This window comes from Ictidomys tridecemlineatus, chromosome 4 (genome assembly GCF_052094955.1).
Source record: "Ictidomys tridecemlineatus isolate mIctTri1 chromosome 4, mIctTri1.hap1, whole genome shotgun sequence".
Classification (NCBI taxonomy): Eukaryota; Metazoa; Chordata; class Mammalia; order Rodentia; family Sciuridae; genus Ictidomys; species Ictidomys tridecemlineatus.
Genome location: NC_135480.1, coordinates 48,670,260 through 48,690,048, shown reverse-complemented (window position 1 = coordinate 48,690,048; position 19,789 = coordinate 48,670,260). Strand labels below are relative to the sequence as shown.

At 37.2% G+C, this 19,789-nt stretch overlaps 1 protein-coding gene across 5 annotated transcripts in view; it reads left to right on the top strand.

Annotated features, from left to right (window-relative positions):
* Positions 1-223: 223 nt before the first annotated feature.
* Far1 (fatty acyl-CoA reductase 1) overlaps positions 224-19,789 on the top strand; it is a 57,614-nt gene continuing 38,048 nt past the window's right edge. Inside the window, exons 1-2 of one of the 5 annotated variants that reach the window (XM_040284714.2) lie at positions 224-463; positions 14,136-14,215. In XM_040284714.2, coding sequence (XP_040140648.2) covers positions 14,214-14,215 — 2 coding nt within the window. In that variant the 5' untranslated portion in view covers positions 224-463; positions 14,136-14,213. The remainder of the gene's footprint in view (positions 464-14,135; positions 14,216-19,789) is intronic. The other 4 variants (XM_021727334.3, XM_040284713.2, XM_005326780.5 and 1 more) reach the window with 4 other exon arrangements.

Here is a 19,789-nt window from a genome sequence, read left to right as displayed (position 1 = left end):
GGGGCGCTGCCGAGCCTGGGATGTAGAGCGCGCGCCCATTGGCTGAGCTTCTCTCCGCCGGCCGGCCGCCGCGGCGCCCACCTCCGGGTCCTCTCGCAGCGCCCCGATTGGCCGTTCGCGTCCCACTGGCGTTTGCTCCCGGCCCCCTCCCGCCCGGATGGAAACCTGGTGGGGGGTGGAGGGCTGAGCCGGGGGAGGAGGGAGTGCAGTAAGGGTGTGCGCGAGAGCCAATCGAGAGCAGACGTGGAAAAGGGGCGCCGCGCCATCCAGTCACATCCCGAGGTGCGGTCGGGGCTCGTGACGCGAGTGCGGGCCGCAGCCAATGGGCGGGCCTCTGTCTGTCCGCTCTTCAGCAGCCGGTCGGGGGCGGTGGAAACGCGAGTGAGGAGAGCGCGGCGGCAGCGGCGGCGTAGCCATCGCGGGATTGCCGGGGGAAGAGCGAGGCCCGAGTGTCTGCGTCTAGGTGAGAAGCAGGGGCACCGCGGGAGGGCCGGGCTGCTGGCTCCTCCCCGCCTGGCCCGGACCGCGGCTGTGGGAGCCCGGACGCAAGCTGGGTCGAGGTGGGGCCGCTGGCCTGTCCCGCCCCCGCCCCCACCCGCGTCCGCCCAGAGCCGGGGCGCCCGCGTCAGCCCGGATGGTCTCTGCAGTGTGGCCCGGCCGCTGCCCTCCCAGGGGCCGGGACCGCTGGGGAGATGTAGGAAAGGGCCTGGTTGGCAGCCGCGGAGCCGGGGGCGCCGCCTGGGGTGGGAGGCCGCGTAGAGATGGCGAAGGTGGGGCGGGTAGTTAACGGGGGAGCGGGCTGGAGTGCTCGAGAGAGCGTGGCGGCAAAAGGAGGCCTGTGATTGAAGGATTTGGGGTCTGGAGAGGAAGAAAGTGATGGGAAGCGGGTGATGCTCAGGAAAGGGTGTCCGGGGAGAAAGCGTGGGACTGGGAAGCGTGGTTGGCCTCTTGGAAGAAGGGGAAATCAGCTGGGAGCGAAAGGTTTGGGTTTTGAAGGTTGAGGTCTCTGGACAAATGGGGACACGTGGATCTCGAGTAAGCAATGCATCTTTGAAGCCGGAAGGTGACTGAGCGGGGAGGCTTTAGGTGAGATGTGAATGGAGGATGTTTGACGAGGCGTTATTTGGCCTGTTTGAAAGTACACAGGGAGCACGAGAGGTAGAATTATATGAGGTAGCTGAAGGCTGTGAATCTTTTATGAATAGTTGAGCAAGAACAGTCTGGAAAGACGGAAGGAGCCAGGTCCACAGATTCATTCACTATACACTGGAGACCGAAAAGTGTTAACTCACTTTTGAGGTTGATAATCCTTCTTTCTGCCTCTGCACCCTACTTCCCACTCTCATTGACAGTCCAAGTAATTGTTTTACTTCAGCAGTGTACAAACTTACCTTCTCCAAAGTAATGGGCACAAATATTGTTTGCTTTTGAGTGGACAGCTGTGAGGAGATACTTAATTCTTAACATTAAAAAAAAGTCAAATGTGTTAGTTTATAGGCAACATCCGAAAATACTCTAGGAATATCTGCCCTAGAGGGGAGTTTCTCAGTTGTATTTTTGGGCATGTGTAATACAGCATTAAAGTGATGCAAGACCTCTTACAGTAACACAATAATTAATGTGTAAGTACAGCCCGGTTTTTTTTACAGGATCATCCTTTTTGAAAATGTAGTGAAATTTGAAGATGTGTTATGCTTTCTGGGAAGTTTCAGCTTGAAAAGTTTTATAGCTAAGTTAGTTCAAAATTCTTTTCAGAAAAGAAAGACATAATTTATGTATATCACTATTACTGCCTTTCTGTTTGAAATTTTGGGGGTGTTTATTTGTGGTGTGTGGACAGAGGTTGGGCCCAGAGAAGAGGTAGTGTGAACAAAGGTGGCCCCCTACCACATACATATCCAGTGGATTTATTTATTTATTTAATATATTTTTATTAGTTGTTGATGGATCTTTATTTCATTTACTTATTCATAGGTGGTGCTGATAATCAAACCCAGTGCCTCTCACTTGCTAGGCAAGCACTCTACCACTGAGCCCCAACCCCAGCCCTATCCAGTGGATTTAAATGAGAGGAATAATTTTTGTTTGAGGATGGGACAAAAGATGAAAGAGTTACAGTGTCAGGGACAAAATCCAAAGAGAGCAGTTGTTGTATGGGGTGTTTTTTTGTTTACCAGATCAGTGAAGCATTGTAACTAATGGATCATTCTTTGGGATGCAGAAATAATTTTTGTGGAAGTTATTTTTTGGTAACACTATTAACTATGACCACATTTTACCCTTAGTGTAACAGAATACTTAAGTGTTGAGGCCATTTGGAGCAGAGAAGTAATCCTAGTGGTGTGGAGTTAATCAGGGAATATTTCTGAAAAATGTGAGTTTTTAGTTATCACTTGAAGTATTAGTTAGGATATGAGTTAATAGAAGACCCAATAATGGCAGTCCAGTTTGGACATAGTATGAGCATCTATGGAAAAGAATCACAAATTAAAAATGTTTTTTAAGGATAATTGAATATTCTGAATGAACATTTAAGGGTGTGGGAATCAAGCCTCTTGTTGCAGCTTAGTTGATAAATGATGGTTCTGTGTGGTGTCTAGGAGATAATTTGAACAGTTGATGGATTAAAGATTGGCAATAAAGGAAAGTGCACAAAAAATTTTTTTGATAAGCAAATGTAGTAAAAATAAGTTGGATTATTGAGAGGTAAGTTTGATAGTCAATCACATATACTTAGAAACATTTTTGAGTTTTATAGATTATATTGATAGTAAAAACTGCTTGGCTTTGAGCTTTCTAAGTATCATATTTGGATTATCTAAAAATTATAGGTGGGGGAGCCTGAGGTTCAGAGAGATTTAACTTGCCTTAGGTCACACAGCTAAAAAATGGCAATGTTAATTGAGCATTGTTGCCAGGCACTATACTACGTGCACAAGATTCCTAGTGGACAAGAAAATTCAAGGGTTTGGCTTGAGCCATTTTTTTTTTTTTAAAGAGATTGTTATAGATTGTTAAGATCCAGTGAAGAAATTAAAAGATTACTTGGAGAGATTTTTGTAGATACCAAGGAATATGCTATTGATAGAAACCTAAGAAAGAAGGAAGTGTTCAGCAACAAAATACCTAACTGAAAGACTTGGAGGAGCAATGATAAGAAACTACTGAGTTAAATAAGGAAAAAAAAGAAAAGTAAATTTAGTAAGGATGAAGGTATTAAAATATGGGCAGCTAATCATGCTTAGTGCCAAATTTAAATATTTGGCATGATCATAGTTCTGATCAAATCCACAGGAAAAATGATGGTAGGTCCCCTTGTATTACTTTAATCTTTTGCTAAAAAGATCTTGAATGGTTTAAAAATGCTTATACTTTGGTTTAGTTCCAAATTAAAAAAAAATGATAATGGGGGGCATAAAAACCATTCAACAGAAATGAGCTAATAGGGAATATGTAGTATGTAGGTCTGAACTTGGAGTGAGAGAAAGAAGGTCTTATTTCAGTACCTACTCCATATAAGCCACTTTGGTAGGCTGTTCCCATCTTGGAAATAACTGAATTATTGCTGGTGGGAATTGAAACTCTACCTACTAGAAGAAGGCATTTACTTAATTTGAGAGATGGGGTTACCAAAGTACTCCTAGAGGTATGGTCTTGACTTCCTAAATGTTTGTTTCTTAGAGGTAAATAAATGAGTTTAAGCTTAAAAGAAAACAAACCACTCATAGAATTGAACCATCTTAACTGTTTCTTTTGGTATTCATATCCTTCCTTGGTCTCATACATTGATTCTGTAGTTCCTCTCTTGGTGGGTTTGTCTTGGGCCTAGAGTTTCAGTTCAGTAAGGCAGTATGAAAGTACTGAATTTACATTTAACTGATTGACTTAAACAGTTAAAAATTCATCATTGTTTTCCCAATTTGAAGGAAGAAGATAAATATATTTTTAAAAAGCTTTTTTTTTTTTAACCAAGGAATTATTCCCAAGCAACTAGTAGGATTTGTCCTAGAATCAGTACAGATTGATTAAATGAAGAGGGAGGAGTCTTATAAATCAGTTTAGTGTTTAATTTTATTTGGGCCATGAGGATTATAGGAGAAAACTAAATGTGATTCCTATTTTATTTAGGCGCTGTATTATATTCCTTAAATAAATAACATATAATTCTCAATTCTTTCATGTGTGTGTCCCATTTCACAGATGAGGAGAAGGAAGTTCAGAGAAGTTGGTAATTCTCCAGAGGTTGGAGAGCTAAGTAGCAGATCTGGGATTCAAACTTTGCTTTGTCTCCAAAACTCTAGCTTGAGACAAATAACAAGAAGGACTTATTTATGTTAGTAACTATAATTGGGGCAGAGAGCCACATAATCATAGGTATTTAATAACTGTTACCCTAGAGAAAATGGGACTTCTTGCTCCAAGTGTTTGTGCCTTGTAGTACTGCCTCAAATGAGAGTGCTATCGATGTGTCTTATAGGATACATTATATTACATTTTCTTGCTTTAGAGATGTATGTTTTCACATTCTGATATTTTTCAAAATGAAGATGTATTTTACTTTGTCTTTATATTAAAATGTTTATTAAATGGTCTTAAAGTCAAATGAGTCTCAAAATTGAGGAAGTATGGTAGATGTCTGTAGTTTGCATTCTTAACCATTTTTTTACCAATTTGTTCGTTTTCTACCCAGTCTCCCTTTACTTATCGTATCACATTCTTTTATTTATTTATTTTTTTCCAAAGAGAGAGAGAGAGAATTTTTTTTAATATTTATTTTTTAGTTTTTCGGCGGATACAACATCTTTGTTTGTATGTGGTGCTGAGGATCGAACCGGGGCCGTACATGTGCCAGACAGCGCACTACCACTTGAGCCACATCCCCAGCCCCCTATTATATTCTTTTAAAATATGGTATAATATAAAATTGAAGTATGTAGTAAAATTGCACGACAAAATAACTCATTCTCTTTAATAGTGTGCTGTAGAAAAAGTGTTGTGATGTAGATATTTTATATTAACAGTGAATCAGCAGATTTAAGTTTCAGTCTTGGTTAGCAACTTGCTGTATACTCTAGGCAAGTCACTTCCCCTCTTTGGTCTTTAGTTTCCTCATCCATTAAATGGAAGACGGGTGGGGAACTTTTAAGCCAGCTGTGATTGAACAAGCATTGTGCCCTCTTTCTAATTAAAAACATGGATGTTTTAGATATTGTACCTTTTATGAAAACTGTACTGCTTTTTCTGTTTTTTAAAATATTTTTATTGTTGATGAAATTTTTTATTTTATTTATTTATTTGTATGTGGTGCTGAGAATCTAACCCAGTGCTCACACATGCTAGGAAAGCGCTCTACCACCAAGCCATAATCCCAATCCTGCTTTTGCTGTTTAGCTCTATTGTAGAGCAAGTGCTATGAATCCTCTCTGGCTAGAATGTTTGTGAGTGTGCATGTCAACATTCATATATAAGCCCCTTTGTGTGCATATTAAACATTGAAAAATTTTAAGATTATTTTGAAATATCTACTATAGATCATTTTTACATTCCGTGGAATTCTTAGAAATGTTGGAATTTCATGAACTATCCTTGTGTTTAGGAAATTCATACCATGATAATTATGAGGTGTTCTGATTGAGAGTAAATTTTGTTTTTTTGGTACTGAGGATTGAACGCAAGGGCACTTAACCTGAGCCACATCCTCAGCCCTTTTTATTTTTCATTTGGAAACAGAGTCTCACTGAATTGTTCAGGGCCTCACTAAGTTGCTGAGGTTGGCTTTGAACTTGAGATCCTCCTGCCTCACCTTCCCTACCCCCTGGGATTACAGGCATGTGCCACCACGCCCTGGAAAATATTAAAGTATATTAAGCAATTCTTAAAGTTTAAAATCCTCTCTGAACATTCTTTCAAGGGCCTGTCCTATCTCTTTAGAAAAATGTACATACACACTTAATTTTCTTGTAATTTTAAGGACTTACTAAAACTCCCAAAGCCCATTCAAGTATCCTTCGGGATCTGTAGATCCTGGTTTAATAATTCATTCTTTAATATAAGGGTAGAGAACATACTGTTAAAATTCAACTAAATTATCATGTGTTGTGCTCACCTTTTACAAATGATTATTTTTTAATAGGAGTGATAAAATCATGAAGTTTATCATACAATTGTGTAATTTTTAAAAATTAGACTTATTCTTAATTGGATTCTTGTAGGAAAACAAGCTGGTTTAATAAATAAGTAGGAATGATTTTACAAAAGATTTTGGAGTAGGTGTATGGTACTTTATATCATGACAACTATCCATCCTGAATTAACAATAAGTTGAATACATGATACAAAAGTGAACAATGACTGAGTGTGGTAATGGATACTTGTAATCCCAACTACTCAGGAGGCTGAGGTAGGAGGCTTACAGGTTCCAGGCCTACCCGGGCAATTTATCAAGATTCTGTCTCAATATAAAGTTGAAAAGGGCTGGGAATGTACTTCAATAGTAGAGCACCATTGGATTTAATCTCTAGCATGTGGGGGGAATAAATACATCACCACCACCCCCCTTCCCTGCCCCCAGAGATAACTGGGTTCAATCCTCAGCACCACATAAAAATAAATAAATAAAGGTTTTTAAAAAAGTAATTATAAAAAAGCTCAATAAAAAGCAAAAATAATGATAATTGAAAACTATGATCAAGTTAGGACAACTTAACTGATAGTGTTTCACCTTTAAGCATTTAAGATCATTTGGAGGGAAAGTTTTGTTAAAAAATTTTGAAGTTCACATATATGTTGAAATAACTCCTAGAAGTAATGCACAGTTTTTGGTTTATAAAGGATTGATTCTCCATCCAGCCCTGAGACCATAAACATTCATCAGCCACTTAGTTTGAAAGAAGTCTTAAATAAATCTCTTGGAAACACATGTTTAAAAAACTTCATTGTACTTAAAATATAATCATTATTTATTAGCATGAGGAGAATCCTTAAGAGATAAAAACCAGATGAAGTAGTTGGTAATAGAACATTTAATTGTAGAGCAATTAAATGTTTGAGGATGGTAAATATTAGGTGCAGTGTTTTAAAGTGATAACCTTTGTGACTTGTTGGAGTTAATAATTCCCTAAATATGGGGCTCAGGTTATAGCTCGCTTTCCTCACACTTGTGAGGTACTGGGTTCAATCCTCAGCACTAGGAAGGAAGGAAGAAAGAAATTGTGTCCATCTTTTTTTTTTTTTTTTTTTTTTTTTTTGTGTGTGTGTGTGTGTGTGTGTGTGAGAGAGAGAGAGAGAGAGAGAGAGAGAGAGAGAGAGAGAGAGAGTGTTACTGGTTTCAATCCTCAGAGGGAGGGAGGGAGGAAGAAAGGAAGGAAGGAATTGTGTCCATCTGTTTTTTTGGTGCTGGGGATCGAACCCAGGGCTTTCTGCATGCAAGGTAAGCACTCTACCAACTGAGCTATAGCCCCAGCCCTTGTGTCCATCTTTAAAAAAAAAATCTTAAGAAATAATTATTCCCTAAATATCTAATGCCTGACTAGCAAATAACTTATTCTAATCATTGATCTGGCTGCCTCTTCAGTGTATTCAAGGAGTGATCAGAGAGGTGAATGGACTTGCCCAGGGTCATTTGGTTATAGTAATCTTAACGATGTCGTTATTCATTATTCTATCAGATTGTTGCTATGTCTTTTGTGCTTATTTATTTTCATTATCTTTTCGTTCTGGATCTCAGTACCCAGAGAAAGAAATGTCTTTAACACAGGGTTTTTAGCACTGTGAGTCTGATAAATCGACTTAAGAATTCTGAATTCTTATAGTCTGTTTATACTTTGCAATATATATTTTCACCCTGTCTTTAGTATAACGGATACAGGGTTTATTAGGATAAATCTTAACTCAATTCCACAGCTAAAAACACTGAAAAATCCAGAAAGTCATTACACACTTTCCTCATGGTTTTTATACTTTTCTGAGCTGATCCCTGACATTTAGTTGCAATCTATGTCTATGAAAGTGGCAATATTTTAAAGCTAAACTAAGAAAAGATTTTCCAAAGAGTGCTTGTTAATGGGGATTTATTAAGATATCTTTGTAGCACTTCCTTCTAACTCAAAACTAGAGACTGGAGAGATCATTGACATCCAAGTTCAAACACTTCTTACACTCCTCAGTTCTACCACATTTGGTTGGTGTGGCCAAGGAGAAGGCCTTGCCCCCTCATTAGTGATCATAGCCGGAGTAAGGACCCTTAAAACAGTGACTTTCAAGCTTTTTTAATCCTGGCCCTTTACCTGGGTCATCTTTTAGTTGAGCAATTTTCACTTTTTAGTGAGATAATAGCAGTTATCCAGTACAGGTAGTTTGGGGAGACATTTTCACCAGTTAGGGATATGGATAGTTCTTAATTGAATCACAAAAAAGTCTAGACCAGTGAGAAACTTACTGATGGAATTGTATAGTTTATTCTTTAGAGATTTAATAAGACAGCTAAAACTAACTTGGTAATGATGGAGTGAAACTTATAGTAATTTTTAATTAAAAAAGCAAGAATAGGGGCTGGGGTTGTGGCTCAATGGTAAAGCACTTGCTTAGCACATGTGAGGGACTGGGTTCAATCCTCAGCACCACATAAAAATAAATAAAGGTTAAAAAAAGAGTAATCAACAAAATCTCAATAAAAAGCAAGAATAATGATAATATGAAACCATCATCAAGCAAGAACAACTTAACTGATAGCATTATCTCTTAAATCATAGAATTACAGCTTTGAGTGTGAATATGTGGTAGACATACTAGTCTTTCTTAGTTGTAGTATCTAGACTTATAGTTGAGAACAAGTTGAAGTCTTTGGTACATTCTAATATGTTAATTTTTGCAATTCTTGATAAGTGGCTTGATATTTTATTTATAAATAGCCTTATGGATCAAAGGAATATCATAATTTCTATTGAGAGGTCTGGCCCATTTTTTAGAAAGTCATTACCTTAGAAGGCCTAGATGGTGATCCTAATACATGAGTATCATTTCCTCTTCTGTACTGGGACATTTGTGAAGGGCATAGTTTAGAGTTCCTAGGTCTCTTTCATGGGGACATTTTATAGTTTTTGATATGCTAATGTACTTTGCTAATCTGGTTGGGTATAAAGTATAGGATTTCCTGGCCCCATTTACCACAGATACTGCCTTGGAGGATTGAAACCTTCTTTCATGTTCAGCCTTGAAAACAGATTCTAAGTTAGAGTAAGAAAATGGCATGTGAGAAATAGAAAATATAATATACATATGAGGAAGTGGCTTCAGAGCAACTTTTCTGCTTGTAAGGGTTGCAAGTCATTTGTTATAATTAGACTGAATCTTTGTTGTTGTTGTTGTTGTGCTAGGGATTGAACCCAGGGCCTGGCACATGCTAGGCAAGCCCTCTACCACTGAACTACTATCCACCTAGACCTTCAGTCTGTGTCTCAACTGCTTCTGTAATCAGCAAAATACCCATTTCTACCACCTTGTTTTAAAAAGCATTAATATCTCTAAGTAGTATTTGATTTATTTTAATTAGATGCACAAGATACATAATTAGTAAATTACCAGAATCAGTTTTGAGGTAAACCTTTTTTGTAGTCTGCATGTAGCATTCAGAGTAAACATGGTACATTTTTTCTGTAATGTCAGTTTTACTCAGTAATTTGAAATATTTTTATATTAATCCTCAGGTATATTATAGACACAGCACAACTTTTATGAATTTTTAAGCCAAACAGAATATTTCAGTTTCTTCTGTGTTGGCAAAATTTGAAAAGCCCTATTTTAAAAATATTAGTGTATCATGTGTTTTATTTCTTTGAGACTGAAATGCTAGGATAAAAACTTGTCTTTGTGAAAACATTTTTATTAAGGTAAAGAGTGAATAAAGGATAATAGTTTACTAAAAAAGAATCATATGTGACTTACGGCAAATACCTGTTTAATGATTATCTTCCTCCTAGAATGCAGTTATAAATACATGTTTTTCCAAACAATGAAATGAGATACTTCCTCCTGCCCACAGTCTCAATAACTAATTGCTAGAACTATTTACATTTTTAAAATTTTGGTATTTCTATTTATTGTTTCATATTGCAAACTATGTATAAAGAAGAACAGAGCCTTTCTTTTAACAGGCTTTACAGTAGGGAAATTTCCTAATGGTACAGGCCTTGAGCTTAGAACCAAGAAACAATATTACTGACAAGTTTTAAGTTTTCTGGTCAGCAGGTAATTTTAATGCTATAGAATTGACATTTTCTCTCGGTAGTAGAATTTGACTTTTTAAGAAGTCTTTGTATTTGGTTTTTACATCACTCTTGTGTTGATTTTCTTCAATGTCTAGAAATTTTCAGCATAAAATAAAATCCTAGAAGCATTTTAGATCTTGTGAAAGTGCCATGGTTAAGTAGCAACATCTGTATATAAAATAGTTGTTTAATGACCTAAGCACTAATAAACCTATTGCAATTTCTTACTTCCAAAAAAAAAAATACCTTACACATTGGGAAAAATAGGACACAGAGTTAAATATTGCTATATCAAGGCCTTTGTAGGCAAACAGAGTAGCCATTATATTTACTTCAATGGATGCTTACAACAGAGTTGGACACTAGCATCTTTTATTGAAAAAAGAAATGTTAACAAAGATGTTAGAGATGTTCTTTTGTTTGTGGAAAAATGCCCAATAAGCCTTAATTTTTGAAAAAGGACTTGCTATTCTTAGTAGCTTGACTAAAATTAAAAGTTTATATACTTTGAGTTTATACTTTGGATTTTTATTTGTTGCATATATAACTTATTTTCAGATGAAGTTTTCATTTATGTTGAGTCTTAAAACACTAAAGATTCCTTTCATAATGTATATATGTTTCAAAATATCATATTGTATATGATATATAATTTTATTTGTCATTAAAGAAAAAGATTCTAGAGTAACCAAGATATAGTAGAAAAATACTGACTACGCCTTCTAGACCATTTGTTCTCACTATGCTTTCAGATGGGAGTTATAGAAAATCTTCAAGTACATACTTACCTAGAGGCTTCTTCATAGTATAACTAAAATGAATTTTCTTGCTTTTGGATAGAAGTATATCACCTTCAAGTGGGTAACTAATGATTAAAGTTCACAGTTAATCAAACGTGGGAAAGTGAAATTATTATTCAATAAATGAGATTATTTGGTAGACAAAATATTTGAAAGTAGGAGTTCCATGAACCATATTTTTAAAAGTTTTGATTGGCTAAAAATATATGTTGAGGGGGGCCGGGATTGTGGCTCAGTGGTAGAGCACTTGCTTAGCATGGGTGAGGCACTGGGTTCCATCCCTGGCACCACATAAAAATAAAACAAATAAAGGTATGTGTCCATCTACAACTAAAATACACACACACACACACACACACACACGTAAACACACATACATATGTATGTTGAGGAATAACTCTTTGTTGTATCCTAGTATTATCTGTTACATATAAATAAAAGAAGCCATTGTTTGAACTGAAGTCCTATACTAGGCCCTAACATACCAGGCTAAAAATCAAAATGGAATCACTCATGTAAAACTTTCACATCACCAAACTGAAACTAAGCTATTTGTCTTTCTGAGAAATCAGAAATAGAGCTGTAGCCCTTTTTTAAACAGTATTCCACAAACTTTCAGAAAAAAAAAATATATAAATTAGAAAACATCAATGGAAAAGCAGTATGGTCTAAAAATACAATGTCTAAGATTTCACTACTTTGATCTATAAAGAGGGTCTCACATGTAAGGACACAATCAAACAAGGAGAATAGCATGTGAGAACAATGGCAAAGACTGGAGCTGCAGGGAACAAAGACGGCCAGTAAAGAATGCCGAAGAGGCAAGGAAGAATTTCCCTACTGGTTTAGTTTCCCTATAAGATTAGAGGCAGCACAGCCCTGCTGACATCTTGAGTTCCTACCTATGGCTTTCAGAACCTTGAGACAATAAATTTCTGTTGTCTTAAGGAGCCAAGTTTATGAAAATGTATGGCAGCCCTAGGAAAACTAAGAGGAGGACAAATATCACAGTAACTACAATAAAGTGTAGTCCAAAAGGCCTTCAAAAAGATGGTGCATTTGCTTTCATGTCAAAATACATTATGGATCCATTCCAATACACATGAAGAAAGCTGCAATTACAAAAATATACTCGATGGCTTTTTCAAGATGGGTATAGGAAAGATAGAAAAGTTTCACATGCCAAAGAAAAAAGATCAAAAGAAGGTAAAAGTTCAGATTGCAGAACAAATCACTGAAATCTACGGACCTGCACCCATTGTATCTTTCTGTTCCTTTTCAAATTTCGGTATATGGTAGCAGAATCAGGAAAATTAGTATTCTAATTTTTACTATATAATAAAAATCATTCTAAAACTGTCCTACTACAACACAGTCATTTAATTCTCTAACAATTTTTGCAGATCAAGGATTTGGAAAAAGGAGCTAGGGTTGTGGCTCAGTGGCAGAGCGCTTGCCTAGCATGTGTGAGGCACTGGTTTTGATTCTCAGCACCACATATAAATAAATAAAGGTCCATTGACAACTAAAAAAAAATTAAAAAAAAAAAAAAAGAATTTGGAAAGGGGTCCACTAAGCAATTCTGGCTGAACAGTTCTAACACTCCAGCCTCTTCACATCTCCCAATGAGGCGGTTTGGGTTTCCTAATAAAGAATTATAATTTCAGGCTAGTCAGACTGCATACAAAACTGCTAATGGCTTAGAGACCCTAGTGAGCTAGATAGAAACTCTCTAACCTTTTCTGGCCTAGCCCAGGAAGTCACAGTATAACTTCCATCACATGCTGTTGACTATATAGATGGTGCAGAAACAGCTCAAATTCAAGGAAATGTAAATAAAGCCCATCAGGACATGCAAGCACCCTAATAGTTTTAAACACTAGAATTATACCCACAAATTGTAGTCCTGGCTGAGACTAGTTTAGTCAGATTTTTTTGCAGTTCAGCGTGTAAAAAATAGAAATGTAGAGGATAGAACTCTAATACCTTTAAATTCTGGGAACCAGTATTCACACTCACTGTAGGACTGCTATCACTGTCATCTACCTTTAAAACAGCACATTTGGGGTTGGGGATGTAGTTTAGTGGTAAAGCCCTTGCCTAATATGTATTGAGGCTCTGGATCAGATCCCCAGTGTTGGGGGCAGGGGCGGACCGCGGTAGGTTGGACACCACTGCAGCTTTTGCCAGGGCTGGGGTTGTGGCTCAAATGGTAGAGCGCTTGCCTGGCATATGTGAACTGGGTTTAATCCTCAGCACCACATTAAAAATAAATAAATTAAACAAACATACTGTGTCTGTCTACAACTAATATATATATATCTATAGATATATAGATAGATAGATATATAAAATAAAGGAATTGGCAAACTTTTTTTCCATTTTATTGGAACATGGCCATGTGCATGTATTTATTGTCTGTGGCTACAATGATAAACTAATAAATATTAGTATATTTTTATTTATCACAATGACATACCTGAGGCTGGGTCACTTTATTAAGAAGAAGATGTAGTAGTTTATTTAGCTTATAGATCTGGAGTTTCAAGGGACTGCTTCTGGTGATGGCCTCCTTAAGTCTTAAGGCAGTGCAGGGCATCACATGGCAATGAGATAGTGTGTGTGTCCGTATCTATATCCTCTCTTTCCTTGCAAAGCCTCCAGTATTCAGTCATGGGTGTTCTACCCTGATGCTCTAATCCTTGTCACTTTATTAGGTTTCCACCCTCTTAATAACTCACAATGAGGATTAAACTCCAGCATGAGCTTTGGTGGGGACAAACCATTTTCAAACCAATAGCAGCTGCTTTTGTGCTATAGTAGCAGAGTCGAGAAGTTGCTACTGAGTAATGGCCCACAAAACTGAAAATATGTACTACTTGGCCCTTTACAGAAACTTTTCCCAACTCCTGGTTTATAATGTTTTACAGTTAATTCTCTTATTTTTTTTCACATTTTAATTTTCCATTTTAAATATCTGATTTTTTTCTTTAACATATGTCATCAATCTAAGGCAGTATTAAAAGATAATTTAGCTTAATATTTTTATTTGCATTTGAATTTTCTGCAGTATTCCTGCCAAATGGTCTTCCAGCTGCGAAGAAGAGGAGAATGAGATAAACAGAATTGAATTAACCACAAAACAGCAATGTATGTAGCTTTTTTTTTTTAAATGCAGGAATTGCACCTAATTGGAGTTTTTAAAAATAAAGAATGAATGAAATATTTTATTCTTTGTCCATTTGTTTACTCCACTGGTAGACTTTGACTTTGAACTTGTGTTCATGCTAAAGGTACAGAGGATTCAGTTTTAACAGAAAACTAAATGGGATGCTACTTTCAGGTATAGCTGTAAATGGTGGAAATTTATAGAAAGTTGGATTGAATGGTTATCTATTCATTTTGAGACTTTCATATTCAGTGTTTAGTTCTCCAAAAATAATTTTTAGCAGGTAAAACAGATATTTTGTTGGTTACTGAGTATGTGCAATAAATAATGCATAAAGTTGCTATAGAGTCAGTGTAGACTTTACTATATAACAGGGATTTAGAGGTTGATTTTGCTAAAAACACTTGTAGCTGCAAATGTAGAAAACTAGGGGTCTCTGCCTTCATTTTGCATGGGTCTCCTTTACTCTGAGTCAGTCATCTTGGATTCAACAGGAGCAACAGTTCTGATTGATAAATATCTTGTCATGAGTTGGAACTATCCTCCCAGGCGAAGCAACTTTCTTAGCATTGCCAACAAGGCTAGGCCTAACCAATCACAAGGTAATGATCAATCAGACCACAGTTTAACCAAGACTTCTTGATATATGCATATTGTTGGTTCCCCTTGTCTGTATAATTTGGGAGTTCATGTGAGTACTTCTGAAGACAGGGTTGGAAACTCTGGTGCCTTTGTCTTCCCAATATGGCTGAACTGATTAAAGTTCCTTTCTTGTTTTTCACCATTACTTTTCCATTTGGCTCTTGGGGTCAGTGGTTGGATCTGATTCACTATGACTGCCAGAGCTGGGCCTCTAATTTAGGACTCTGGTAACAACTATGGTAATATTTTTGGTACTTTTGTGTACTTTACTCCCTTATGAACATGGAGACATTGGGGAGAAGGTGAATCTCTCAGGAAATAAAGGAGAGTTATATCTCATTTTGAGATCAACATTATCCTGAAGGGGGATTTTTTTTCACATCCCATTCAGGAATTTAATCTATTCATTCATAGTTTCATAGATAAGTAGTTATCTGATTTTTAATCTAAAATATTTTTTGATCTAATAAAGAAATGGAGCAAATATAGTAATGATAATTGGCAGATGAAAGATAATTGTCTTATTTTCACTTAAAAACAGAATATTTGAGCCAGGTATGGGGGCACATGTTTGAAATCCCAGGGACTCAGGAGGCTGAGACAGGAGGACTGCAAATTCAAGGGCAATCTCAGCAATTTAGCGAGACCCTAAGCAACTTAGTAAGACCCTATCTTAGAGCTCAAAATAGAAAACAAAAAAGGGAGTGGGGTTGTGGTTCAGTGGTAGAGAGCACTTGCTTAGCATGTGGGAGGCTCTGGGTTCAATTCTCAGCACAACATATAAATAAATGAATAAAATAAAGGTCCATCAACAACTAAAAATAGTTATAAAAAATTTAAAAAGGTACATCATACATTGCTGGTGGGACTGCAAATTGGTGCAGCCAGTATGGAAAGCAGTATGGAGATTCCTTGGAAAACTGGGAATGGAACCCTTATTTGACCCAGCTATCCCTCTCCCCAGTCTATACCCACAGGACTTGAAAACAGCATACTACAGGGACACAGCCACATCAATGTTTATATCAGCACAATTCACAATAGGTAAACTATGGAACCAACCTAGATGCCCTTCAGTAGATGAATGGATAAAAAAAAATGTGGCATATATACACAATGGAATATTGCTCAGCAATAAGAGAGAATAAAATTATGGCATTTGCAGGTAAATGGATGGAGTTGGAGAAGATAATATTAAGTGAAGTTAGCCAATCCCAAAAAGACAAGTGACGAATGTTTTCTGTGATATAAGGTGACTGACTTGTAGTGGGGTAGGGAAGGGGAGCATGGGAGGAATAGACAAACTCTAGATAGGGCAGAGGGGTGGAAAGGAAGAGAGGAGGCAGGGGGTTAGCAAGGATGATGGAATGTGATGGACATCATTATCCAAAGTACATGTATGAAGACATGAGTTGCTGATAACATACTTTATATACAAACAGAGATATGAAAAATTGAGCTCTATATGTGTAATAAGAATTGTAATGCATTCTGATGTCATGTATTTCAGAAATAAAATCAATTAAAAAATTTATTTTGAGCTGGTACCCGGGATTGAACTCAGGGGCACTCAATCACTGAGCCACATCCCCAGCCTTATTTTGTATTTTATTTAGAGTCAGGATCTCGCTGAGTTGCTCAGCATTGCACCATTGCTGGGTCTGGCTTTGAACTCATGATCCCCCTTCCTCAGTCTCCCAAGCCGCTGGGATTAAGTGTGAGCCACTGTGCCTGTCTTATATATGAAAATAATTTAAAAATAAATAAACAAAAAGGACTGGGGAGTGTAGCTCAGTGATAAAACACCCCTGGGTTCAAATCTCCAGAACCAAAAAAAAAAAAAAAAAAAAAAAGATTTGTTGAATTTTTTTCTAAATAAAAAATAAACCTGAATTTGTAATTGTTTTAAGACCAAAGATGGTGGAGAGTGGCTAATTTGAAGAGGATATTTGTACTTTCAAAAATTGTTTTTGGTACTTTCTGATATCTGTTTTTTTATTTTACAAAAATGCTGATTTTTAAAAACAGATAATACATGGACATAATAATGTGTGAAAGAATATATAGTGAAAAGTAAATTCCTCTCATCTCTATTTTGCAGTTACCTGGTTTTTCATGAAAGGAGTATATCATTCAGTGCATTGCATCTTGGTTTATAAAATTTTATCTTGAATGCTATTTTGTATCAATATTTGTTATGCCAGTTCACTCTTTTAATATAGAGTATACCATTTTAAGAATATGCCTGTTTGTTTACCTGTTTCTCTATTGGTGGACATTTAGGTTTTTAATCTTTTGCTGTCATTGCTGCAGTGAATACATCATTTTACGTACACAAGAATAGCTGCAAAATAAATTTTTAGAAATAGCATTTCAAGGTCAAAGGTAATGGGCATTTAAAATTTTGTAGATGTTGCTTATTGCCACTGCCTTCAGTGGATGAATGGATAAAAAAATATGGCATTTATACACAATGGAATATTACACAGCATTAAAGAAAGAACAAAATCATGGCATTTGCAGGTAAATGGATGGCATTGGAGAAGATAATACTAAGTGAAGTCAGCCAATCCCAAAAAACCAATGCCGAATGTTTTCTCTCATACAAAGGGCGGGGGGGGGGGGAGTAACTCATAGTGGGGTAGGGAGGGAGAACATGGGAGGATTAGATTAATTCTAGATAGGGAAGAGGGGTGGGAGGGAAAGAGAGGGGAAAGGGGATAGCAAGGATGGTGGAATGTGATGGTCATCATTATACAAAGTACATGTATGAAGACTTGAATTGGGTGACAACATACCTTATATACAGAGATGAAAAATTGTGGTAAATATGTGTATTAAGAATTGAAATACAAAAAAAAAGTACATGTATAATGGCATACATTGGCGTGAACATACTTTATATACAGAGATACAAAAAATTGTGCTCTAAATGTGTAATAAGGATTGTAATGCATTCCATTGTTGTTGTGTATTAAAAAATAATATAAATAAATATATAAACATGTACTATTAAAAAAAAGTATTTCAGGGTCAAAGGTATTGGGCATTTAAAATTTTGTAGATATTGCTTAATTGCCACTGCCCATAAAGATCAAGTCTCCACTTTGTATACTTTTATTATCAATATTTCAATAACCCTTTGTTTTTTTTTAATGTTTACTTTCTATTTTTGTTTTCTGCTTGCCTAATTAATTGCTGGTCTTATTAAATTACAGATGCTTTTTGTTATAAAAATTGGCCCTTTGTCTTCGATATGACTGTTTACTTTATGGGCCAATTATAGCATTTAAAACATCATGTTTTGGGTCAGAGACCATGGGTATATAATAGAAAGGGATGTGTGTGTACATGTGGAGTATAGGGAATGGTATTTATTTTCTCTGTTTTCATTTTTCTTACATAAAACAGATCATTAAATTGCCCTGGTGTTCAGGAACACTGGGCTTCAGTGGTGTGCTAGCACTGGAAGTGAGTAAACTTAATTAAGCAAGTTTCCAACATCACTTAGCGCTTTGAGAAGTGGAGGATCTCAGACCCACCCCAGACCTGTGGAATAAGAAGATCTTCGAGTCTTTTAAACTAGATCTTCAGGTCACTTGTCTGCACATTAATGCTTGGGAGTTACTATAACAGGGGCTTGCCCAGTCTAAAAGACCTCCTAAGGAGAGTATACAAAGTACCATTTCTAAGGAGATGTAGGGTAGGTGTTTCTCATGAACTTGATACTAAATTGGACTGGTAAATTATTTGTAGGTGTGGGATTTTGTGTTTCGAAGAACTGGAACTGCCCCTGGCCCCCAGACACTCGTGTCTATCTCATAATGCAAAATGCATTTTGTCAATATCCAAAGTCTCCTGTGAGACTCTTGGGGCAACTTTTAGCTGTGAGCTCCTGTGAAATATCAAAAACAAGTTACATGCTTCCATCATACAATGGCATAGAATAAACAAACATTCCCATCCCTAAAGCGAGGAATGGGGGCATAGCAAGACATAAACCCAGCAGGACAAATTTAAATTCTGTAACTCCATATCTGCTGACATCTGGGGCATGTGGTGGCAAGGTGTGGGCTCCAAAGGACTGGAGCAGCCTCACCCCTGTGGTCTTGCTGGTTGCAGCCCACATGTTCTTTTTCTTGGACTGGCTCTGCTCATTGCTTGCAGACATTTCGTATTTCTGGCATTTCTAACTTCTTGGGCTCTCCATTGCTGTTTTGGCTTCACTCTCACAGTTTTCATGTATTGGCCTCTCAAGGAGTACCTCCAGGGATTCTGATCCTGACACACATTGTCTGGCCTCACAAACCTTTATTTGAAATCTTGATAGAAGCCTTTATCTGTAACCCTGTAATTCTTGGCATCCTTCATGCCTGCAAAGCCGGCAACACATAGACCAAGGACCACATGGACATGCCAGCAGAAGCAGTACTCAGGCTTGCTTGGACTGTGTTTGCAGAAGTCTGAATACCTGAGAGGAAAGAAAAAAACAACCAAACAAAAAACTTCTGTGTAAACAACTTCATGGGTGGTCCTGTGCAAACAGGCTACTGTCAAAGCAAATGAGTTTACATTTTTATACTGTGGAACCTGTAATTGATGTGGTTTTGCTGATTCCTGAGATGCGCTCAAAGCATCTTTCCTATTGCTTTGGTACAAAGTTCTTGGTTTCTTTTTAGTGGTGCTAATCTCTTCAACAACTACAGCTTCTTTGGCCCCAATTTTGCATGTGCTGTCCTGCAAACTTTTCAGAATTTTTTGATCTTCTTGCTTTGATTCTCATGGTAAGCCTAGCTAAAAACTGCCAACAATATCCATGCTATCATCCAAATGCTATGCTACCTTGAAATTTCCTCCACCAGATTAATTAAACACCTTTATTTTTATTTTTATATTTTTAGTTGTAGATGGAC